General features: G+C 44.5%; 1 protein-coding gene across 8 annotated transcripts in view; it reads left to right on the top strand.

Annotated features, from left to right (window-relative positions):
- NAV1 (neuron navigator 1) overlaps positions 1–22,134 on the top strand; it is a 284,649-nt gene that overhangs the window by 97,809 nt on the left and 164,706 nt on the right. For 7 of the 8 annotated variants that reach the window (XM_060277180.1, XM_060277181.1, XM_060277185.1 and 4 more), the window contains exon 4: positions 4,338–5,198. The exons of the other annotated variant lie outside the window; for it this stretch is intronic. In XM_060277180.1, coding sequence (XP_060133163.1) covers positions 4,338–5,198 — 861 coding nt within the window. The remainder of the gene's footprint in view (positions 1–4,337; positions 5,199–22,134) is intronic. 8 annotated transcript variants of the gene reach the window in all.

Here is a 22,134-nt window from a genome sequence, read left to right as displayed (position 1 = left end):
TATTTTTGAGACATTTAATATTTGTTGGGTGTCCATCCAGGCCTGTACATAGTTACAGATGCTCATTTTATTATTATTACTTTCAGAATACACAACCTTTTTCTACAACAAAATGTTGTTTATTTCCAACAACAATAAAATGTTTATTTCCTGTAGTCATTATAGTACTATGATTCACAATGCAGAATTATACCTGCTGGAGCATTTCCTTCAATCAAAGTTGGCAAAAAATAGGGTTTTTTGTGGGGTTTCTTTTTTGCTTTAACATATCAGGAACGTAGAAGCACTTGTAAAGCATGGGACTGAGAAGCAGAGAGAAATGTTAATCATGTGATTCACAACTAAGTTCTACACATGGCCACCTGATCTTATGTATGGGAAAGGAGTTTCATGCTGCTGCAGCTCTACAGAACAGTCTCTTCAGATTCTTTAGGTTCCTGCTCAGCCTATGATAAGCCATCTCTCCTCCTCATATTGCACATGTCCTGAAGGCAAAGTTCTCTTTCTGAATAGCTGTAGTTCAAGCCAAACCCCAGCACCAGCCCACATAGTCTGAATAACATGCATGAGACATTAACAGCTCCAAGTCACTGTCTATTCCCTGCTGAGATAACAGGGCCTGCCCTATTTTATCTTAATTGGTTGGGAATTTAAGGACTGGTTTCGGCTGACCAGCAATGCTGTAGTGACTCAGGACTGAGTGGCCACTTCCTCTCATAGCAGTTTGCTTTATGGATGCCTGTGGCACCCACCATGAGTAGACTGGCTGAGTCTTGCCTGGCTTTAGGCCACAAGATACAGACTATTTCTTCACTTTAGGATCCCTGAAAGTATTTATTTAACAGATTTCTATATCATTTAATCACAAAAACCAACACCTCTAAGTGGTTTAAAATAAAAATGGAAAATATTCATTAAAACATACTGGTGATTTTCTCAGAATGGATTGCTCTCTGCACTAGAACTTCTTTTTCCACCAGGCTGGGCTAGTTATGGTTGGACACACAGAACTATTCTTAGAGACTGGCCCACAAATGTATGGTCTTAATCCTGCTACTCAGGGATCTTTGTGTTCTCAGCTCAGTAGTACTATAATTTACAATGAAGCTGCAATCCTTTGAATTTTGATTTGTAAAGACATTCCACTGCAACCGTCAGGTTGCAATCTCATAAATTGAATCTGACATAAGTAGATGTTAGTCCACAAGCAGTTATGCCATAATACATTTATGGGTGCTACCAGGTTCTTTGTTGTCTTAAGTATCTTTGGAGCAGAGTGTTAGCACAAGCAGTGAAGAAAGCAAAGAGCTCTGTGGTCTGAGGGCTCATAATACCGGTACTAAATAATGCTGAGGCACCTAACACCAGTTGCTAGTAATACTATAGCACTACTAATAGTGCTATAGTAGTCAAAGTACTTCACACACATTATCTCAGTAATCCTTAACAACAAAAGGGGGGTCAACAGCATTATTATCCCACTGGAAAGAAAATACCTTGCCTAGAACCAATGACATAGGCAATATTTGAACTGGGGATTTCATAGCTCATGGTTAATTCTCTTTGGCGCGAGGCTACACTAGTTCCCCCCTTGAAGGAGGCTGGGGAATGTCCACAAGACCTAAAAACAACTCATGGTTATTGCTGGATTTTTGGAGCACGTTCACTGACTACAGGTTCATTTCTGAGCATAGCTCAAAGTGTCCATTATCTTTAACAGCCTAGACAGTTTGGGAGCAGGGTGCCTAAATAATGGTTTCTTCCCAGCCTCTAGTATGGCTGATGAGAATACAAGAAGGTGTGTATCTGAAGAAGTGTGCATGCACACGAAAGCTCATACCAATGACAAACTTAGTTGCTCTCTAAGGTGCTACTGGAAGGATTTTTTTGTTGAGAATATAAATCCTTTTCTGTTGTTGCACCAGGGCATATAATTCTCTGCTATGAGAGATTCTACCCCCTACTTAGTTGGTCTTTTGTTGCTAGCTAAAGTTTTTGTTTTGTTTTGGCAGGTTCCTGTTCCTCCTTTATTGTTTTTTAAATATACAGTATGCTGCTTGGTTTGCACTTTTTCGGATCTGTTTTATGAATTGTTTTAAAATTAAGGTTAGGTGCCTGGAGCATCCTTCAAGCCAGTCTCATTAAGTCCTGACCAGCATTCAGGGATTATGGAAGTTGTAGTTAAACAGCCTCTGAAGTACTACAAGTTCCCCACCCCCTCTTAGGCAGTGGAAGAGTGGGATACAAACTGTATAATAAATAAGCTAGTTTCGGCACAAGAGATCCCTGCAAGCTGCAAGGTCAGTATAACTAGCACAGTCCCATGTTTTCATGTGTTTGCAGTGTTTTTTCTTGTGTGTGTTATAGTTTCGTGTTTCATATTGGAGCATGGAACTGAAAGCGGCAGGCTTATTTTGTGCCGCCTTGGCCAGTGCCACACATAGATGTGGTAGCAGGAATTATTTTTAATACCAGCCTCTTGTGGAAACGGGTTTGGTTTGGATCACTGCACAGAGACAGCAGTCTGATACCACTATCTGTTCTATATGTGAAAGCTGATAATCTTTCTGCACAGGCAAGGGCTGTTCTTCTGTCAGTGCTAAGCAGTGGGAGCTCAAGATTCCTGAATTCTTTTTCTGGGCTTGCCACTGACCCTTTCTGAGTAGCTGTTGAACCTTTTCCATGGTGACATGGGACAAGGAAGGCTGTTTCATGCTCTGCTGAATTCATACATGGAAGCTCCTTCAGAATAAGAAATGGCAAGATTCTCTTTTGGGGTGTCATCATGTCAAGTGATGAATATGTGTGCATATTGCTATGTGTAGGCATGCTGGGAAACTAATTGGCTGTGGTATATACAACACATTCACACCATGTCTTGGGTCTTGTCCAGTATATGGTGCATTTTGTAATAGGAAGTGATTCCTGTGGAATTGCAAGGGAAGGAAGGAGCTGATTTGCATGCAATAAAGCCTGATGGACACCCCAGAGAAAACCTTTGTCAAGGCTCAACAGGGCTTTCCTACTTTCAATGCCAAGGTTCATTCTTGCAACATATGATCAAGCAGTGCACTTAAGCATGTGCAGATTGCCTTGTCTTCAGCACTAGTCACTCCCAGGTGGTGAGTTTTCGGGAAAACGGGTTCCAGAACAGAAGGGGCTGCAGTCTTGAAAATGGGAACCTTCTAAGTAGCCTTTTGTGCCAAATAAGTTTTGGTGGACAAGCTGTTGCCACCATTCCCCATACAACTGAACTGGCAACTAATTTTGTTCTTCAATGCTGGCAACAAGGCAGCTTCTATCGCTGCACCTGAAGACTAAGGTGGGCTAGATTTGGAGTCTCAAGGGGAGCAGAAGGGGGGCTCGCCCAACTCCCACTCTCAGCATCCTCAGCCTGAGGCAACTGCTTCACTCCGCCTAATGGCAGAGAGAGCTAGCCCTAGCTCTGCTTCTGGGGCTCTCCGGGAGGAGGACAGGACAGGAGATTTCCATGCATGGATCTCTGGTGGGCCAAAAATGGCCCCAAGGTCAGGGGTGCCAACTTGAATAAAATATTGAGAGGATAAGCCCCACCCCACATAATCACATGACGCGAGGCACGCACACAATTTGAATAGCAATGCCTATCGACTTTTGGGGGCGGTCCCCCCAATATTTTATGGGGGGGCAAAGGAATCTCAGCCCCAAGGAATTGGCTCCTGTGCCCAGGGTGTCTGTCAGGTGCGGTGCCTCTCCCCCCTGTGGGGACTGGCTGCTGGAGTGCCTTGCCACGAAGTCTCCCCCTTCCCCGCCTATGCCTGCCTTCCGCTGTCGAAAGCGCCCTGCTCTCCTCTCAAGCGCGGAGGCAGGCAGGCAGGCAGGCTCCGCGAGTGCGCGCGCACGCGTACTTCTTCGCCGATGTCCACACGCGCACACACCCTCACTCACGCACAATTACACACGCCTCCTCCAGAGCCAGAAATAGCCTCGCGCGCGTCTCGCGCCCCCACTCCACTCCCTTTCTCTGCCGAGGCGGCAGCATCTCGCAGGCGGGCAGGGAGGGCCCGTTTTTGTTCGCCTTGCCTCTCGCTTCGCTTCCCCCCTCAGTTTCCCCAGCGGCGCTGGAGGAGATAGGAGGGGCCGGGCGCTCTGCGCTTCTGTGAGCGCGCGCCGGGGCGGGGAAGGTGGCACCGGCTGCTTTGATAGCGTGTCTCTCTCTTTTTTTCTGTTTTATCCCACCTCCTCCTCCTCCCTTCTTCCCCCACCCGCTCTCTCTCCCCTCTCTCCCCCTCCTCCGACCTTCCCGTTTTTTTCCTCTCCTCCTTCTTTCATTCTTTCTTCTCCCTTCGTTGCTTCAGAGGCTGGGCTTTTAAATGGTTTCCTCGCGGCGGGCGGGAAGAAGATGCTTGGCAGCGGCGGCGGCAACAGCAACGACGTCAGGAGGCTGCAGCGCGACGCGGAGCTAAGCGGCGACGAAGGGCCCGAGGAGGCGCTGAGGGGCTACAAGAAGCAGGCGTCGTCGTCGTCGGGCGACGGCAACCACAGGGTCATGATGCAGAAGCGCTCCAGCGCCAAGGGCCCCGGCGGCGTGGCTGCGCCCAAGGCGCCGGCTGAGCTGAAGGTCTTCAAGGCCGGCAGCGTGGAGGGCCGAGGACCGCTTGCCTCGAACCTGCGCAAGCAGAAGTCGCTCACCAACCTGTCCTTCCTGACGGACAGCGAGAAGAAGATGCAGCTATACGAGCCCAAGTGGAGCGACGACATGGCCAAGACAGCCAAGGGCTTCGGCGGCCGGAGCCTCAAAGGCGGCAAGGAGGCGCCGCCGCTCATGTCCAAGAACCTCTCGCGCTCCGAGCACTCGCTCTTCCAGGCCAAGCTCGCGCCCCCGGCCGCCGGCAACAAGCCTCCGCCGCCGCTGGCGCCGCTGCCCTCCAACCTGGGCAAGCCCAGCCGCATCCCGCGAGGGCCCTACGCCGAGGTCAAGCCCCTCAGCAAGGCGCCCGAGGCCGGTAGCGGCAGCGACGACCTCAAGTCGGACGACGAGATCCTCTCCAGCAAAGGCAAGGCGGCGCAGCAACAGAAGCAGCAGCAGCAGCAAGCGGCCACCCAGCCGGCCGGGAAAGGGGCGCCGTCGGAGGAGAAGGCTTTCCTGAAGGTGGATCCCGAGCTGGTGGTCACCGTGCTGGGCGATCTGGAGCAGCTGCTCTTCAGCCAGATGCTCGGTGAGTCCGTCTCTGCCGTCCCTCCCTCCCCATGGATGGAAAGCTGCATTACTCGGTGAAGGTTATTGGGGAGACTTGAGTGGGGGGAGGAGTGAGCGTCCCCTACCCAGAGGACAGGTGTCAGCCGGCGCTCTTGGTTTTGGGGTGCCTGCATGGATTGGAGGGTGATCCTCCGCAGGCTTTCTTGCTCTCTTTGCATAGGGATGCGGTGTAGCGTCTGACTGCCTTGCCTTGTAGGGGGCAAGGCGATTTTTACCGGTAAGTGTGAGGAGCAAGCAAGTTCGGCTCCAAAGTAGACCACTTCAGCTTGCTTATTTTCTAACTAAGCACTCCAAGAGGCTTTCCTATTGCCTTCTTCATTCATTCATTTATTTTTGGTTTATCCCTTGAGTATAGCAAAATAGGCTGTCTTTCCTCCCTGCCCTCCACCCAGAAAAACCCTCCAGGCTCCCTCCAAAAGAGGCACCTCAAACCTAATTGAGCCAGCATACTAATAAATGTTAGTTAAAATCCCCCAGTTTTCTGTGCAAAGGTGAAACAGGTAGCAGAAGTGGGCAGGAGGGAAGATAAATATGATTCTGGTTCTTTTTTCTTTTGCTCAAGACAGCCAGGTTAAGTGAAAGCAAGGTAGAGAGAAACATCATCATCATCATCATCATGATTATTGCATTTTAGCTGATGAAGCAGAGTAGATTTAGTTAGCAAGGCAGAGCTGTAAGAATAGAACGAACCCAGACCTGGGGGTTCAGCAGCAATGGGTGGAGATGGTGATTGCATGAGGATGCCGTAATTGGTGTTAAAATGGATGGCACCCCCTTTACTATATTAGGGAGGAACAGTCGAAAAGGTCTGTTGCTGCGTATGCAGCTATGCCATGCGAGCATCCTTATGGCAAACCTGTGAAGGAGGTATGCATGCATGAGAGAGAGAGAAGCAGAAATTGTGACTGCAACATGGGCTGTCATCCATGGAGCTGAAGCAGCAAGGACTGTGAGATGCTGCAAGACAGCTGGATTGCAGGCTGTGTCTGCATTTCCCATAAGGGGGTGTGCACACAGGGCACAGAATGAGCCGTCATTGCCTTCTGGTTGCTGTTGGTGAAAGAGGGGAGTGGTCGCTAACACAGCTCCCATGCCAGCTGCAGCTGAAATGAAAGCCTGCAACATGACAGTGGGGTACATGGCAGTGGGGAAGGAAGGATGTGTCGGTGCCTCCAGAACAGACAGAGAGGAATAGACCCTGTTTGGTTACTAGGGAGATCTGCATAGGAGCAGCAGTTGCTAGCGCTTCAGTGCTGCTCTTGCTCTACTCCACCTGGAATCTCTCTATTCGAGACACCCACCCAGGAATGGCTGCTTTGCAGATGTCATAGGCTTAAGCATAAGGGAATACATAGCAGTACCTCCTAAGCACCAACAATTTGGTTTCCATGCAACGGCTCAGCTAGTAATGATCTATCACTATGGAATACAAAACTCCCTGTTCCTCTCCTGCCTTGTAAATGCTTCTGTAACTGAACAGCAGGAAGATAATTCAAACAGAAGCTTCTGCATTTAGGAGCAGAAAGTTGGGAATGATGGGCACTAGGTTGGCGCTTTTAGAAACTTAGGAATGTTTAAATTGCCTTCACATGCTGCCCATATCTTGCAAAACTACCACACCCTTTGCATTGACTGCAACTGTTGCTACTGACTGAACTAAGCAAAGGGCATAGATTCAGGTGCCAACAGCACTATCTATGTGGGATGGCAGACCAGAACTGTAATTTGAGGCTGCAGGAGCACAGCAGGGGAGTGGTTATGGAGGAGGGGACTGGTAATTAGATGCTGTGGAATGCAAGATAGGGAGCTCAGTGCTGGAATAAGGAGCTGGAATAAGGGTTGGAGCTGAAGGACTTTATGACAGGTAGAACATGGGTCTAGAACAGGCATCCCCAAACTGCGGCCCTCCAGATGTTTTGGCCTACAACTCCCATGATCCCTAGCTAACAGGACCACTGGTCAGGGAAGATGGGAATTGTAGTCCAAAACATCTGGAGGGCCGAAGTTTGGGGGTGCCTGGTCTAGAATGTGGAGTGCTGACATCACTGCAGGGCCTGCTGCTGATTGAGGATGGTAAATGGAATATGTGCAATTAGGGTACTGTTACACATGATAGCGAAGAAAGGGCAGTACCTTAGCAAAAGAGCACATGCTTCATATGTTGGGTTCAACCCTTTGCATCTCCAAATAGAGCTGGGGGGGGGGGAACTCCACCTGAAAGGCCCAGAGAATTGCTGCCACTGAATATTGACAGTGCTGAGCTAGATGGATGACTGTCCTTTCTGTAAGAAGGCAGCTTCCTGTTTTTCCTAAATGGAGATAATATCTCTGTAGGAAAACAGTTTATGCTTGGGTGTGTACCCCATCACATTTGAAGATGGTGTGACAATATTCATGGCAAAATAATATTTGTGCCATTTTGAAAAATGACAGTGTGCTATCTTTGTGCAGGGAAAACTATGAATTACTAGATAATGCTGGAGTGAGGGTGGAAACAGAATGCAGAGCCAGCATAGAACGTAAAGATTTGTATCATAGTTACTGGGCATTGGCAGAACTGGGGAGAGTACCATGCAAGGCTGGTGTAGCAAATATAACTGGACATTAGAATGGGTAGCATTGGCAAATTCATGGAAGGGAATGGCGGGGAGGGCTGCCATTTGGGAATTACAAGTCTGTAAATCCATAGAGTGAAACTTCTGTGTAGTGTATCCCCCATCCCGCTCTTGGCTGTAGCAAAGACCAGTCTTTTTTGTATGCAAATGAATATATGTTTTTTAAAAATCACAGCAAAATGTGATATAGGAATTAGAGGCTTGGTTTTGCTTGTCCAGTGGGGTATAGAAGAAGCAGGTTGCTCAGCAGCTGGTTTGTGTTTCTAGTGGAAACACTTGGGCTTCCATTTCCCCAAAGCTACCTCCAGAAAGGAGATCACACTGCAGCCTTGGCTGATAATTGACCTGCTGCCTTTATTCCCATCCCCTCTATTCCAAGGAAGATGTAGCTTGTAAAAGCTGAACAGTGTGTGAGAACTAGTCTGGACTAGGAAAAAAGACAATTGAATAATGAAACCTGCTTTCTGCCCCTTCCTTGCACCTCCTTCTATTGCCTCACTATTGTATCATGTAGAAACATGTGCACTTATGGTAGTTCCCATTTTGTAAAATGAAGAATTTGGAGCTTACCTTGATCTCCAGATTCTTCATTCTGTTTAACCCCTCCCCCCCAAAAAACCCCACCCACCATTACCATTACCACCACCAACACCTGGAGCACCCTGAGCACATGTTGAATGACCCCATTAACTTGCATTCTTGAGCTGGATGAAGAGAGGGGAAGGTTACAGGAAAGTCCTAAGAATATATAAAGAGCTATACTCTGTCAGATGAGATGTATATCTAACCCAGTCCCTGCCCCTGCCAGAATTGAATGCTTCAGTTAATTTATAATTGCATGGGGTTACAACAGAGTAGTGAATTCCTTTTGCTTGTAATCTTGGAAGCATAATGCTAGGGACACCCTGAATTTGAACTTCCTATATCTGTCTTCCATCAAATTACCTAGTTCTTGGATTAAGTTATACTGTTGGCAGAGAGTCCAATGTGAACCGTGAGAAAAAATATTTACTCTTGTTTCTGCTGTGTCTTGTTGAAAGAGCAGGAAACCTCTTATTTACCTCTGTCCTCTTGTGATTTTGCATATATTATTTATCCCTTCTTTGGGATCTTCTTTTTTAGGTTGAAGCTTTTTTAAATATATTTTTATTGCTTTACTTTGCATAAAAGGAATCCTATTCCTGGTAACCTTTGTTGTTCCTGTTTGTCTTTTATAGCTTTCTCTTTCTCTTTATGTACCGGTAATATAGCCAGGACTGCTTAAAAAGTGCAGTACTGTAATTTTTTAAAAAAATAATAATTTTTTTTTTAAAAAAACAATCATCACATTCTGTTTGTCTTTTTTGGTGACTGTAGCACATCAGTGCTGCCATTTTCAGAAAGCTCTCTGTAGCAGTTTAAAGATCTCTTAAATGAATAGCAATAGCTAATTTGATCCTGTGCACAACCTTCTTGGGTGTTACTTTTCCTTAATGCATGTGTAACTCAGCATCTACCATCACTGAAATTTATTTGCCATTTTGTTGTGCATCCCTGTAGTGCTAGGGGAACCTGCTGAAACTCTTCACAGTGTGCTTATGATTCAACTACTTTTAATTACTTGTCCTTATATGCAGATTTGTTCACACCTTTTTCCAGGTTGTTAATGAATACTTAGCAAGAGCAAGTTCCCATGCAGATCCTAGGAGACACCTCATTGTACACCTCTTTTCACTGAGATAACAGCCCATAAATTCATTCTCATTCCTTTATTTATCCAGTTGAATGATCCAGAAAAAATACATTCCACTTTATACTGTGACTTAAGGTTTTTGGGAAACTTTTGTGAGGGGACCCCATCAAAGGCTTTTTTTTGGAAAACAAAGAAGCGCGGGGTTAACCTTATCTACATTTTTTGCAAGATGGCCTCAGTTTCTATTTGGTTAGTGAGGTCTGAGTCAGTGTAACACATCTTATGCCCACAGCTAGAGATTCCCTTTGTAAGAAAAATAACAACCTGGTTTTCCACAGATGGATGGGGTGGAAGAAGATAAGAGATAATTACAGAGCAGGATTGGGGAATTATAGTTCCCACCATGTCTGACCATTAGTCTTGCCATGGGCGTAGCTAGGGGGGTGCAGGGGACAGCTGCCCCCCTAAATCAAGTAAATAAATAAAAATACTTAACTAATTGCATTGCAGTTAACACTGTTCTGTCCCCCCAATATAAAGCCTGCCTCCCTAAAATAAATCCTCGTCACACCCATGAGCCTTGCTTGCTGGTGCTGATGGGAACTGGAGTCAGACAACATCCAGAGGGTCACAGGTTCCAGGCTCTTTCTCTATTTCTCTGTTGCAATCAGTGTTCTGATGTAGATCGGTATTGCTCACAGGTTATTTTGCACCTTCACTCCTTTTCATATTCCTCAGTGCTTCATTTCCTTGCCCATCCATGTTTCGGTATTCTTCTTCCTGCATTTTAGCACTTCCTCCTCCCGGTACTCTGAGCAGCTCGCAAGCTGTGCTCAGTACTGATTGTGCACTTGGGTACTAGGTATGTGTCCTACCACATAGTTTCTCTTTGGGAATGGCTGGTAGCTTGGAACATGAAAAGTTAGGCAATCCCCTCCTTTCCCCATAAAATAAAGGAAGAAATAGCATGTCTCTTGGTGCAGATAACTGCATACATGATATGTGCTATGTCAGCATAAAAAAGGGAGTGAAATTCCCTCATAGTAGCAGAGGAAATCATAATGAGGGACACCCTGGGATGTTTGCCTGGACTAACACAAAAGATATCCAGGAAGTTAAATGCCACTTTTAATGTCAGTTCAAAGAAATCTAGACACAGGACTCTAATCAGAGAAAACTCAGAATGAAGTGCAGATTGCATCATCTGTTTGTGGTATATCCGGGTACATATTGGGTTAAAAATAGCTGTTGCAGGTGTATCCTTGGCATCAATTAGCCAGGGACTCATTTTGTATATAACCAGGGTCAAGCTGCTGCTATCAATGGACTACATTTCCATTGGAAAGTGAAGAAGCACATCATAGAGATTATACACTGAAATATCACCATGAATAGAACTATGGACTTTGACTTGTGGGCCTCATTCTTTCCCTAGTCTTTCAGTATGTTAATGGCACCACAAGAGCACATTCCATCCAAGCAATCCCAGTGAGTTTTCAAATGTGTTAGCAACATAAAGTCCGGAAATTGAAGAAAGCTCTATACTTCATAGGAAGCTTGGTCATCAGGGATGCTGTTAAGAATGCTTTCCACCTTGCAGCAAAATCATTAGCACACTATCAGTCATGATGTACACTGTGCTCTGCCACCATGTATGCTTCTGAATACCAGTTGCTGGAAACTCTGGCGGGGAACCAACCAACCAACCAACCATTTTATTTGTATGCTGCGTTTCCAAAGTTAAAACCATGTTCAAGGTGGCTTGCAACAATTAAAAAATTACAAACAACCAAAAGTAGTCATAAACAATAAATAAAACATCACAATGTACAAAACCAAGTCAAACAATTTCCATGTAAATCATAATAAGATCTAAAATAAAGATTAAAAAAGTATCAATAACAGCAACAAAAAAGTATCAATAACAGCAACAACCTTCCCCAACCCTCCCGAAACAAGAGTCTATTCAGAAGGCTTGACTTTTGCAGCTGGAGCCAGTCAGGGCCCCACCCTCCCAGTGCCTGTGAAAAAAGGCATGCAAGGCCTCACAGCCACCTAGGGGTCTGCATGTGGCTGGGATTCTTGCAAAGAATGCAGCAGTACTGGTAAGTGTACTACAGTGTGATTCTGCAAGGCACTTCTTATTTTTCTAAGCAGGTGTTTGTGCCCAGGATCACTTAACACTGGTTAGTAAATGTTTAAACTGTTAAGAGATCCTGGGTATGCACTTTCTCACTTTCTCTTCGTTAATTTAAGACCCACTGGTGAATTATACGGATTCCAGTAATTGAAAAAGTCAAAAGCAAACGAAAAACTGGTCAATGGCAATGAAGAACCCACAATTTCAGTCATGCTGTGTTCCTAAGTATTGTTTGCTATCTGCTTCAGCGTGTGTGTTGTATGGAGAGAGTATCCCTGTGAAAGTGCGCAGACATGGATACTCCAGGAGGAGATTGAGGCCAAGAGTTATCTGCTGGATGGAGATACTGGCGGGGAGAAGAGTTGCTTTGTCTTTAGTATGGACAGTAAAACTGTGAAAGCCATTAGTTTGGGAGGAAGGTTAGGATATTAAATACATACATACACACACACTTTTAGGATAGTTGCACCCCCTGTAATGAAATCAGAGGTAAGAATGTTAATTTGAGGCTAGCAGTGCATAAGTTACGTCCATCCCATTATCTCCTTAAGACCCCCCATTCCTTGCTCATGTCAATTCTATTGGGTATCAAATTCCATTCTATATTGACCTTGTTGGTTATGGCCTTGTTTGCAAGTTCTTCATCTGTTCTCTAGTAACCCGAGATTTACACACCATTTAACTCAATGACTTCCCAACTCTCAGAAGATTTTCTCCCAGTCTGTTTGCTTTTCTTTATCTTTAATTTCTCTTTTAACTATTAGGTTTCTCCTTATGTTATTCTTTGCTGTGACATGGGACTGATCCAACTATTAGTATCCCCCTCCCCCCAAACTGGATCCTAAGCTTGCTTTCTCAGAAGTTAAATGGGTTCATAGTTTTGCTGCTGCATTGTGTTTGGGACTCTACAGACCATTAGAGGTAGCACATGCCTTGCCCAGAGAGCTTATTATTTTGCACCTTGATCTTGATAGGGTACTTGAAATAAAGCTCTTGCTATTTGATTTCAGTGGAATTTGCAGCAGTGTAATGGGTTCAGGATTGGGCTGTAAAGCTTGGACCTTGGCTGATGGAGCTGTCAAAAGATGGTACGTCCATAGCAGGAATCTAAGACACCTTGTTGTTATAAACATCTGAAAATGAAACATTGATAGTTCGATTGACCAAAACCTGGAACATGTATTATGTTGTGTTCAGATGCTGAGGAACATGTGCCAATTACTTCAAGAGAAAAGAAATTCTAAGAGGAGCAGATGTTCAAAACTATCTGAGCAGGGAGCTGTAAATATAAACATGGCTGTGGTTTGGTTAGAGGGGGGCTTGGCCACTCCTCCTTCACATATTTTAACCATCCTGAGATTAGGAGAAGGAGGACTGCAAGTATCTATGCTTGCATGATTATTGCTATCCCTCAATAATAGTCAAGACTTTGTAAAGAACATGTGCAAGCTTTGCTGTAGGAATCTGTCTGGTAGTGATCTCTAGAGGTTCTTGCAGCAGAAACATCTGTTTTTGTAGTGACTATTTTCAACATGCAAATTATATATTCCATGTCTGCTAAAGGCTGAGTTGTAACAGCTTGTGGTATATGGGTTTGGTAGTTACATAGACAACAGATCGGTGAAGGAAGGTCAGAGCTGTAAAGGAACTGTGCATAAAAGGAAAACCTCTGTGTTCCTGTACCCTCAAGTACAGCCACAAGTACACATTTTAATGTGAATGCAAAATAGGTAACAATTATGCAACCCAGCATCTTTTATACAAGAACCAATGTAGTTTAATGATTTACATGGCAGACCAGGCCTGGGAAAGTCCTGGGTTCAATCCTCAGCAATGAATATATCACTTGAGTGGCCTTGGAAATGCTACACTTTTTCAGTCTAACCGACCTCCCAGGGTGGTTGTGAAACAATTTTCAGTTTTTGTGCAGACTTTGAAATCAAACACAATTCTTTAGCTATTTATTTCTTTTAAAAAACCCAAACAAAACAGACTGAACTGATTGCATTGCAGCCTGTATTCTTACATATCTATTCTAGCTGACTGTTCCAAGAGCAAAACAGGCTTACTGTAACTCACACATGCATGCACACACATGCATTTCAGGGACTTGAGCACATCTTGTTGAGCACTTTACCTGTCACAACAACCTCTGTCAAGATAATTCCATCAACAGTTATTCACCAGGAAAACTAAATGGAACCTCCAGGAGGAATTCAGTGTTGCGCGATGTTGATCATTCCATCAGCAAAAGCATTACAGCTTGCCAGATGGAAACGATCCCCCTCTCCTCTCTCACATGTTGTTCTAGGGCTTCTCTTCAAGCCCCAGCCAATTTTTTTTTTGGGGGGGAGCCCCATTGCACAAGCATAAATCTTTGCACAGGCTTCCATTGATGGGACTCATCATGTGAGTCCCGCTCATTTTGTTCAGGCGTGGCATACATCCAACAACAGGTGTTTGGACAAACAGGAGGGCTGTTGCTTTAAAGGCCTGCGTGTGAGCTTCTCAAAAGCTTTGATAGGCCACTGCTGGAAACAGAATCAAGGACTTAATAGCTCTTTGATCAACATCAACAGTTGGTAGAGCACCAGACTCTTAATCTCAGGGTCGTGGGTTTGAGCCCCATATTAGCCGAAAGATTCCTGCATTGTAGGGGGTTGGACTCTCTGGCCCTCAGGCCCCTTTCCATCTCTACGACTCTATGATTATATTACTCTTACTGTGTTCTTATATGTGAAACACGGCAGCACGGGCGCTATTCCCCTGACCTCTGGTTTGTCATGCTGATGCTGCTTGTTGTGAAGAAGAGGGGTGAGACGGCAAGGTCAGCATGGTGAAAATGTACTGGCCGAGAGCACTGGATTGGCTCCACCACTGCATACTGCACTGCATACTGTATTCTCACCCCTGCCCGCACTGCCTGGTAAGCAGCAGTGGAGGTCAAATGAGTGAGTGGCAGTGGCCTACCACACTGCCTGCTACTGAAGAGATATAATGTTACATTCAGTGTGACACTATTGGTGCAAGCAGTAGATGATGTACAACTGTGGTAGTGTTTTCTGCTTGGAGTACTCCACCAGTCCTCTATGGAGATACAGCAATTCAGGGTACCTATACCACTGTCTGTTCAGATTTTTGTCAAGATTGGATATGGATTGCAGCCAGCCAATTAAGAGTTGAGGGGCTGAGAGTCTATTTGCAAGACTGACCATTGCTAATTAATTGATTTATGAATGAATGATCACTCTGGGAAACCTTTAATCTTAAGAGATGGCACTCCCCCCCCTCCTCCCGCCATCACAGGAATTGATTAGAGTGGTAACCTCGCCCCCCTCAGTACTTGAGTTTGGGGTTCAGAAGCGTATGTGCATCTCTACAGTAGATTAGAGATCTGTGTAATTAGAATCCTAAGTATGGCATTATTAATACTGATATGCTATAAACAACAACAACAACAACAACAACAACAACATAGTCTTCAGCCACAGAATGTGAAGTATAAAATGTTAGCTTCTCTTTATGTTTCAGAATTTTGTTTTCTTTGTAAGTAGTATTGCTTCTATGGTATCTCACTCCCTTTGCCCCTCTTACTTTGTCAATGATTTCCTCACTTCCTCTGCTTTCAACTGGGCCCTGAGGGCTTTACTCTTCACAGTGTTAACTCCACAGAACCGTTGACACCAGAGTATTTCTAATAAAACCCAGAAGGCTTTGGGGAATCAGGTCATTCCTGATATGGAGAAAACTAAGGCAGGCGTGGTCCACATAAAATAAGCGCTCATGTAAAGAAGGTGGGGCCATCATTTTGGCATATAAGTTAGCAAAAGCTAGGACATGCTAGCTATAAATAACTTGTTAATTGCTTCCTGTTTTGCAAAGCATCTGGTATGGACAATGATTAGAGGAAGATGCTGATTTATTTTACCCTGGCTTGTGGTTTATAGTTCTTGGTGCACTGGGACCTTTTTCAGTTTTGTTTGTGCTTTGGCCTCCTTTACTTTTTTATAATCAGTTCAGTATAGTAATATGAAAGGCCCTATAATTATATAAAAACACAGTGGCTTGAACAGAGATGTTCTTTGAGTCATTTTTAGACCTATGATTCTATGGCTAACCACTTATTTTGTCACTAGATTGCAGGAAACCACTTCTAAGAATGTTCCTTTGAGCAAAGTCAAGATCTCTTGTACATGTTTAATTTCTAGTCAAAGGCATTTTGGACACCTTTGATAATACCTTCAAACCATGTAAAATGTTGATATGGGATAAAAACCCCACTGTGAGCAAAATGTGAATGATCTTAACTAAAATGGAATTCAGAATGGCACACATGGTTTCCCACTCATTTGTATCCCTACAGTCCTGTGAGTTGGGCTGATGTGAGTGATAATGATCTGCTTAGGGTCACCCAGTGAACTTCCTGATTGGGTGGGGCCAGGAACCTCAGTCTCATCTGTTTTAGTCTGTCACTCTATCTAGTGTACCACTCTGGCCCTCACCCCACCCTTCCTCCAACTCCACCATGTCTTGGATAAGTGTTCCCTTGAATTATTTTCTTCCCAATCAGCTTCATGCTCAGTGATTTGAGGAATATTCACCTCAGAACTCATTAGAAGCACCCATGGAAGCACCCAGGTGGAGATGGAGGCTGCATTACCTTGAGGGATTTGTTCCAGGTCACTGCAGAACTGGTGATTACCTCTTCTTTTTAAGGTGTGCTACATAACCTTGTTAATGATGCCAACCATTTGTGACAATGCATCCTTGTGTTGATCACAGGAGTAATTCTTGCTCTAAAGAAATGTGACACCTTTCCATGCTCAGTTTCATTTCCCCGATTTCAGCTCTACTGTACTGTTTCCAGCTTCTAATTCTCCTTTATTTTTTACACGAAATTTTCAAATTATTGTGCTTCTTCCTCCTTAAGGGCAAGTTGCATGTCCTTGATGCTTTTATTTTAACTTAAAAGCAGAAATTGGGTGGTGGTGAACTGGCTCGGTATAAGACAAGTGTGATGTAATTTAACTACGGTACAGTGCTACCTCGCAAGACAAATGCCCTGCAAGACTAATTTTTTGCAAGACGAATGTGTCTTGCGATCTGATGGTGACTCGCAAGACGAATTCGTTTTGCGAAAAATTCATCTTGCGAATCATGGTTTCCCATAGGAATGCGCTGAAATTTAATTAATGCGTTCCTATGGGCAAAAAAAGAAATTTCAATGCATTCCTATGGGAAACCGTGATTCGCAAGACGAATTTTTCGCACAACGAATTGACCCGCGGAACGAATTAAATTTGTCTTGCGAGGCACCACTGTAGTTGTCTGTGACAAGCAAAGACAACTGAAGAAGGGATTGTTCTTTGACTTCAGCCCTGCTAGCATCATTGTCTTCCCAACCACATAGCTAGTGGACTTATCTTTGGAGATACCCTGTTGTACATGGTGACATTCACACAGCAACTTTTGCTTCTTATCCTGTCACGTGGCTCTCACGGCTCATGCTCAGACTCTTCTGTTCCTAGAAGGAAGTGTCTCTTCTGTTGAAAGAAGTGGATCCTAGCAATGTCAGGAAATGGGATCTTTTGCTGGAGTAGCACAGCTCATTAACCAGCATCGTTCAGCATCCATATACTTTAGGCGCTTCCGGTGTGTCTTTATACAAACAGCTAAAGAAAGAGTATTGTCATGTACTTGCATGGGTACAGGTAAGACATGCATGGGTACAGGTGTTACCTTTCCTTAGGTTTAATTTTGAAGGAGCTTCTGGTGTCCCCCCAGCTGATTCAGACCACAGCGGCTAAGAATTAAGGAATTTAGTACTCACCGGTAGATACTTTCTTTTCCTGCACACACATGGACTTGCCTTATTAAAATGTATGGACTCTACAAAATTCAGCTCCTGGACTGTCTAGGCCTTAGTTAATAGAGTTTAGTGGGCTTGAATTCAATATGGCAGGAGACATGATTGCAAGAGGAGTAGGGAGGGGGCCAGGAGAAGCAAAATGCTTGGCAGTGGGGAGATTAAGCACACATCCTTTGCCCTCCACTTCTCACCTGCAAAACTCAGGCCACATCTTTGGATTAAGTGCCCCACACCTGGTCTAGAGTTTTTGGTCACTTCACAAGCAGTTGATTAGCAGCAGACCAATCCCCCCTCTTCCATGTCCCCAGCTGAGTGGATCACGGTGAAGGATCCCACACACAAAGAGCACACACAACAGTGTAATCAACTTCATAATGAGCTCCTCAGATTGGCAGCAGTGACAGCCATTGTGGCATTTCCTGTTCATGTCATGTTTAGCTTCTATTCCAATATCAGCTTTCATCAAGCGTAGGCAAAAAAAGTAGTTAAATACTAGTATTTAGCTACTTGATGATGTGGATGAAACAGCATCACCTCTCCTTCTTTGCTTCAGAAGCCCAAGTCCCTGACGTTACCCAGAGGCCAATTAAGGAAGGCAAGGATTGTTCATTGGGCAGTCATATGTATGATAGTTTTCTTGGGCATTAGGGAAGCCAGTAAGACTGTTGTTCCCTAAAGGGATGAGAAGCTTTTAGTCTTGGAGCAGCATCGGTTTCTTGACTTTTGCAAGTTATGGTAATTTCTCTTTATTTTCATATATATAGTAAAAAGAACCTTATGTGAGTTGAGAATGGTGCATGGATGTTCAAATGGTTGCTTTTCCTACTGAAACGTGTAGAAGTGTCACCCCTGTTCTTTTATAGCTGCTGTTTCTTTGTGTTTCACTGAGAGAGGCAGGGACTGAAAGAAATGTGAACGATTGTCAAGTGACACAAGATGTTACACACCCCTAGCTCAGTTGGATAGAGTGTGGTGTTGATAACACCAAGGTTGCAAGTTCGATCCCCGAAAGGAGCAGTTGCATATTCCTGCATTGCAGAGGGTGGGACTAGATGGTCCTCAGGATCTTTTCCAACTACATGATTTTATCTTCTGCACCCTGGTATTTGTACAAAAATACAGTAGAGTCATGTGAGAACAGCCCTTGAGAGACTCAAGAAAGACAAAAATAGTGAATTCCTGATCTTAATATTGCCTAAGTACTAATTGGTTTCAAAATGTGATGGTAAAACGTGGCAGAAGTGTTAGCAACTGATATGACTTTCACAAAAGGGGGAGAACATCCAGCCCTCCCACGAAACAACACAAGACAGTGTTGGATAGTACGCTAACTTTAGATCAGGCTATCTTGGGATATACGTTGGTTTTTTGGTTTTCACCCTTTCAAACTTTTCCAAGACAAATCAGGACAGTTGCCAACTTCATCTTGGGATTCAAGAGATGGAAGTTCTGCATCCTAAATCTGTGTTTTGCAGCTTCGTAATGCTTCCCACATGAAGGCTTTAGAAAACAGATACCTTCATCTTCGATCATTGCTGCTGGGAAAAGCCAAGAAGCACTGAATCTTGTGCCAGAATGTGTACATTTTCAAGGAAGAAAAATAACCACAGTCTGATCCGATGTTTGAGAAACAGTGATGGCTAGTTTCCATGCAAAGTCACTCATCCTAACCTATGCCATCTGTAAAGAGAAAAGTAGTTGCATTAATTATGAATAAACATGGATATGCCTGCACCTGTAATGCAGCTATATCGAGGGCAGTTCACAACTGCTTTGTTAAAATTTTATAATCTGCTTTTCCACTAACGCTCTCAAGACCTTTTACACAGTCCTGCTAGAACAAGTTGGATTATATAATAAAAAAATACTATAAAACAAGCCACCATACATATCGGAATTTGAAGTAAGGAGCTAAGGGGTTTTGTAGTGCTGATATTGTTCTGATATAACAAAGGGGGCAGAGGGATCATGTCCTCTTTCAAAAATAGTGTGCTTTTAAATTGCCAAATATGTAGCAGTCAAAGGAACTTTTATGCCCCTTTCTTGGTATAGCGTATTTGGCAGCTGCAGATTATCACAATGAATGCTACAGATATCCTATTTTGTTCATAGATGGCCTATTTGCCACCTCAGAATAATCATACCATTGATTCTTCCTTTCTCTTTTTCCTTCTCTCTCCTGGTTGCTGTGGCAGCCAGTAACCCAGTCCTGGCTGTCATGTTTCTTTATGATGATGTGTTCATGTCCACATATCCAGTTTCCTAAGTAAACGTGGCAGTCAGAACTGGAATGCTGGAAGCCAGCTTAAGCAGTAGGTGCATCAAACAGTTGACAGCCCCTCGCATGGCAGGTTGGGGAAAGGTTTGACTGATGCCGATGTGTATAAGGTTAGAGAATAGGACACCTTCTGGCCAGGCATGTTCTTAGTCTGTCTGTAGAAACTGGTTGAAAGACAGTGTTGGAAACAACACAGCAGACAGCAATATGGCAAATATCTAGTGCGACTCTATTCAAGTTCTAGGCTTGTCATTGCAAATTACATAGGAGGCTGAATCTTGAAACTTCCCCAAAGCTGGGCATGTGAAGAACAGCCAGCAGCATTTTGCCAGCTCTTAACAGTGCAGTTCCTAAGCCCCTGTTTGCTCAGACATAAGTCCCACTGAATTCAGAGAGGCTTATTCTCTAGTCCAGTGTTTCCCAACTGGGGTCCATATAGCCCCCTGGGGGGCAGGATAGTCCAAGGGGGCCACAGGTGAAAATTGTGTAAATGGGGGGGCACAGCATGAGGCTAAGGCGTCACAGAGGGAAGTGAGAAATGAAAAAATAAATAAATCATTCTTTAAATTAATTACCTAATTAGAAGTAGGTAAGTGGGTAAGGAAGGGCCTAGCACTCCTTTTTGCCATGAGTGTTTTCTTGGAGAAGTCCCTGGTTTGTTTCCGGCGGCAGAGGATGATTGCTGAGCTCCCATTTTGACCAGTAGAGCCCGCGATCCAGAACCCCCTGGTCATGTATGTGGGTGGTGGTGGGGCAATGGATATGGCTGGGTGAGCCAGAACTGCTTGTTGCTGCTGCTGGGCCTGGTGGCAACCTGGACCTGACTCTGCAAGGTACAGGGTGCAATCCACTCCAGCGCCTAGTGGATCAGGGCCTTTGGATGTTGCCAAGGGGCGCAGGGCCCATCGGCAGCGTCGTCCTGGCTCTGCAAGGCGTGAGGTGAAATCCACCCCGGTGCCTGACTGAGCAGGGTCATCTGGTGCTGCTGACTTGCATCTGGTAAATAAGTGTCTACTCAGAAGAAAGCCACACTGAGTTCAGTGGGCCTTACTCTTAGGTAAGGGTGTGTGGGGCTATAGTATTTTATCTAGGCAGCCAGTGCTCCTCTGGATAACAATATCTTTTTGCACCTGGTCAGTGAGGTCTCAAATAACTTGGGTCAAATAAGTGTTGTTTACTTTTTATAATACATGGAAGTTGGATCTCCCTTGGGGAATTCTGGACTCTCCTTCCTTGGAGGTTTCTAAGCAGCGGTAAGATGGCCATCTTGTCATGGATGCTTTAGCTGAGTTTTCTACATTGTAGGGAGTTGCACTAGAAAGTTGACCCTTGAGGTCCAGCTCCATGATTCTACGTTTTTCTGCTTTAACAATATTTCATTATGTTCCTATCATTTTATGTAATTGCGTTTTGTATAAATTATAAAAATAAAATATTTTCTATTTACAAACAAAACATTGGAATAGCTACCTTTCTACCTTTCGAATCCCTGCAATGGGGTGAGCTCCCATTGCTCGGTCCCAGCTCCTGCTCACCTAGCAGTTCGAAAGCACATCAAAGTGCAAGTAGATAAATAGGGACCGCTCCAGCGGGAAGGTAAACGGCGTTTCCGTGCGCTGCTCGGGTTTACCAGAAGCAGCTTTGTCATGCTGGCCAGATGACCCAGAAGCTGTCTGTGGACAAACGCCGGCTCCCTCGGCCTATAGAGCGAGATGAGCACGCAACCCCAGAGTCGGACACAACTGGACCTGATGGTCAGGGGCCCCTTTACCTTTACCTTTCTACCAGTAGGACGGGGAGGGGGGCATGGGCCTAGCTAGGATTTTTGTTAGGGGGCAGGCTTTTGTTGGGGGGGGGGGCAGAACCTCTGATTTTTATTGATTTTTTCCTTATTGTTTTTACTTATTTGGGGGGCAGCTACAATTTCAAACAAACAAACAAACAAACAAACAAACAACAACAACACAGGTATAGAGAATTTTGTACAAAGCTCCAGGTAGAGCTTCCCTCTTCTGTAGTGAGAAAAACTTACACATCAGTGCTTTTTTCCTGGTTATTTGCAAATTCATATGGGATGCCCTTGTTAGAGAAAGATTATTATCTAAGTAGATAAAATATAATTAGGAAACAATGGCCATGGGAGGCACAAAAGAACACCCATCATGATTGTTGAACTCAGATCAATTATACTATTCAATGCAAGGAATTAATTATGATGCTACCCCAGTATCAGTAATTTCTGACCTGTCCTATAAAACCCCAAGTAACAACTGGCCCAGTGCATTGATTTCATGTCATGTCACTGGGGCAGTATAAGGCTC

This window comes from Zootoca vivipara, chromosome 7 (genome assembly GCF_963506605.1).
Source record: "Zootoca vivipara chromosome 7, rZooViv1.1, whole genome shotgun sequence".
Taxonomy (NCBI): Eukaryota; Metazoa; Chordata; class Lepidosauria; order Squamata; family Lacertidae; genus Zootoca; species Zootoca vivipara.
This window is presented reverse-complemented; position numbering and strand designations above follow the sequence as displayed.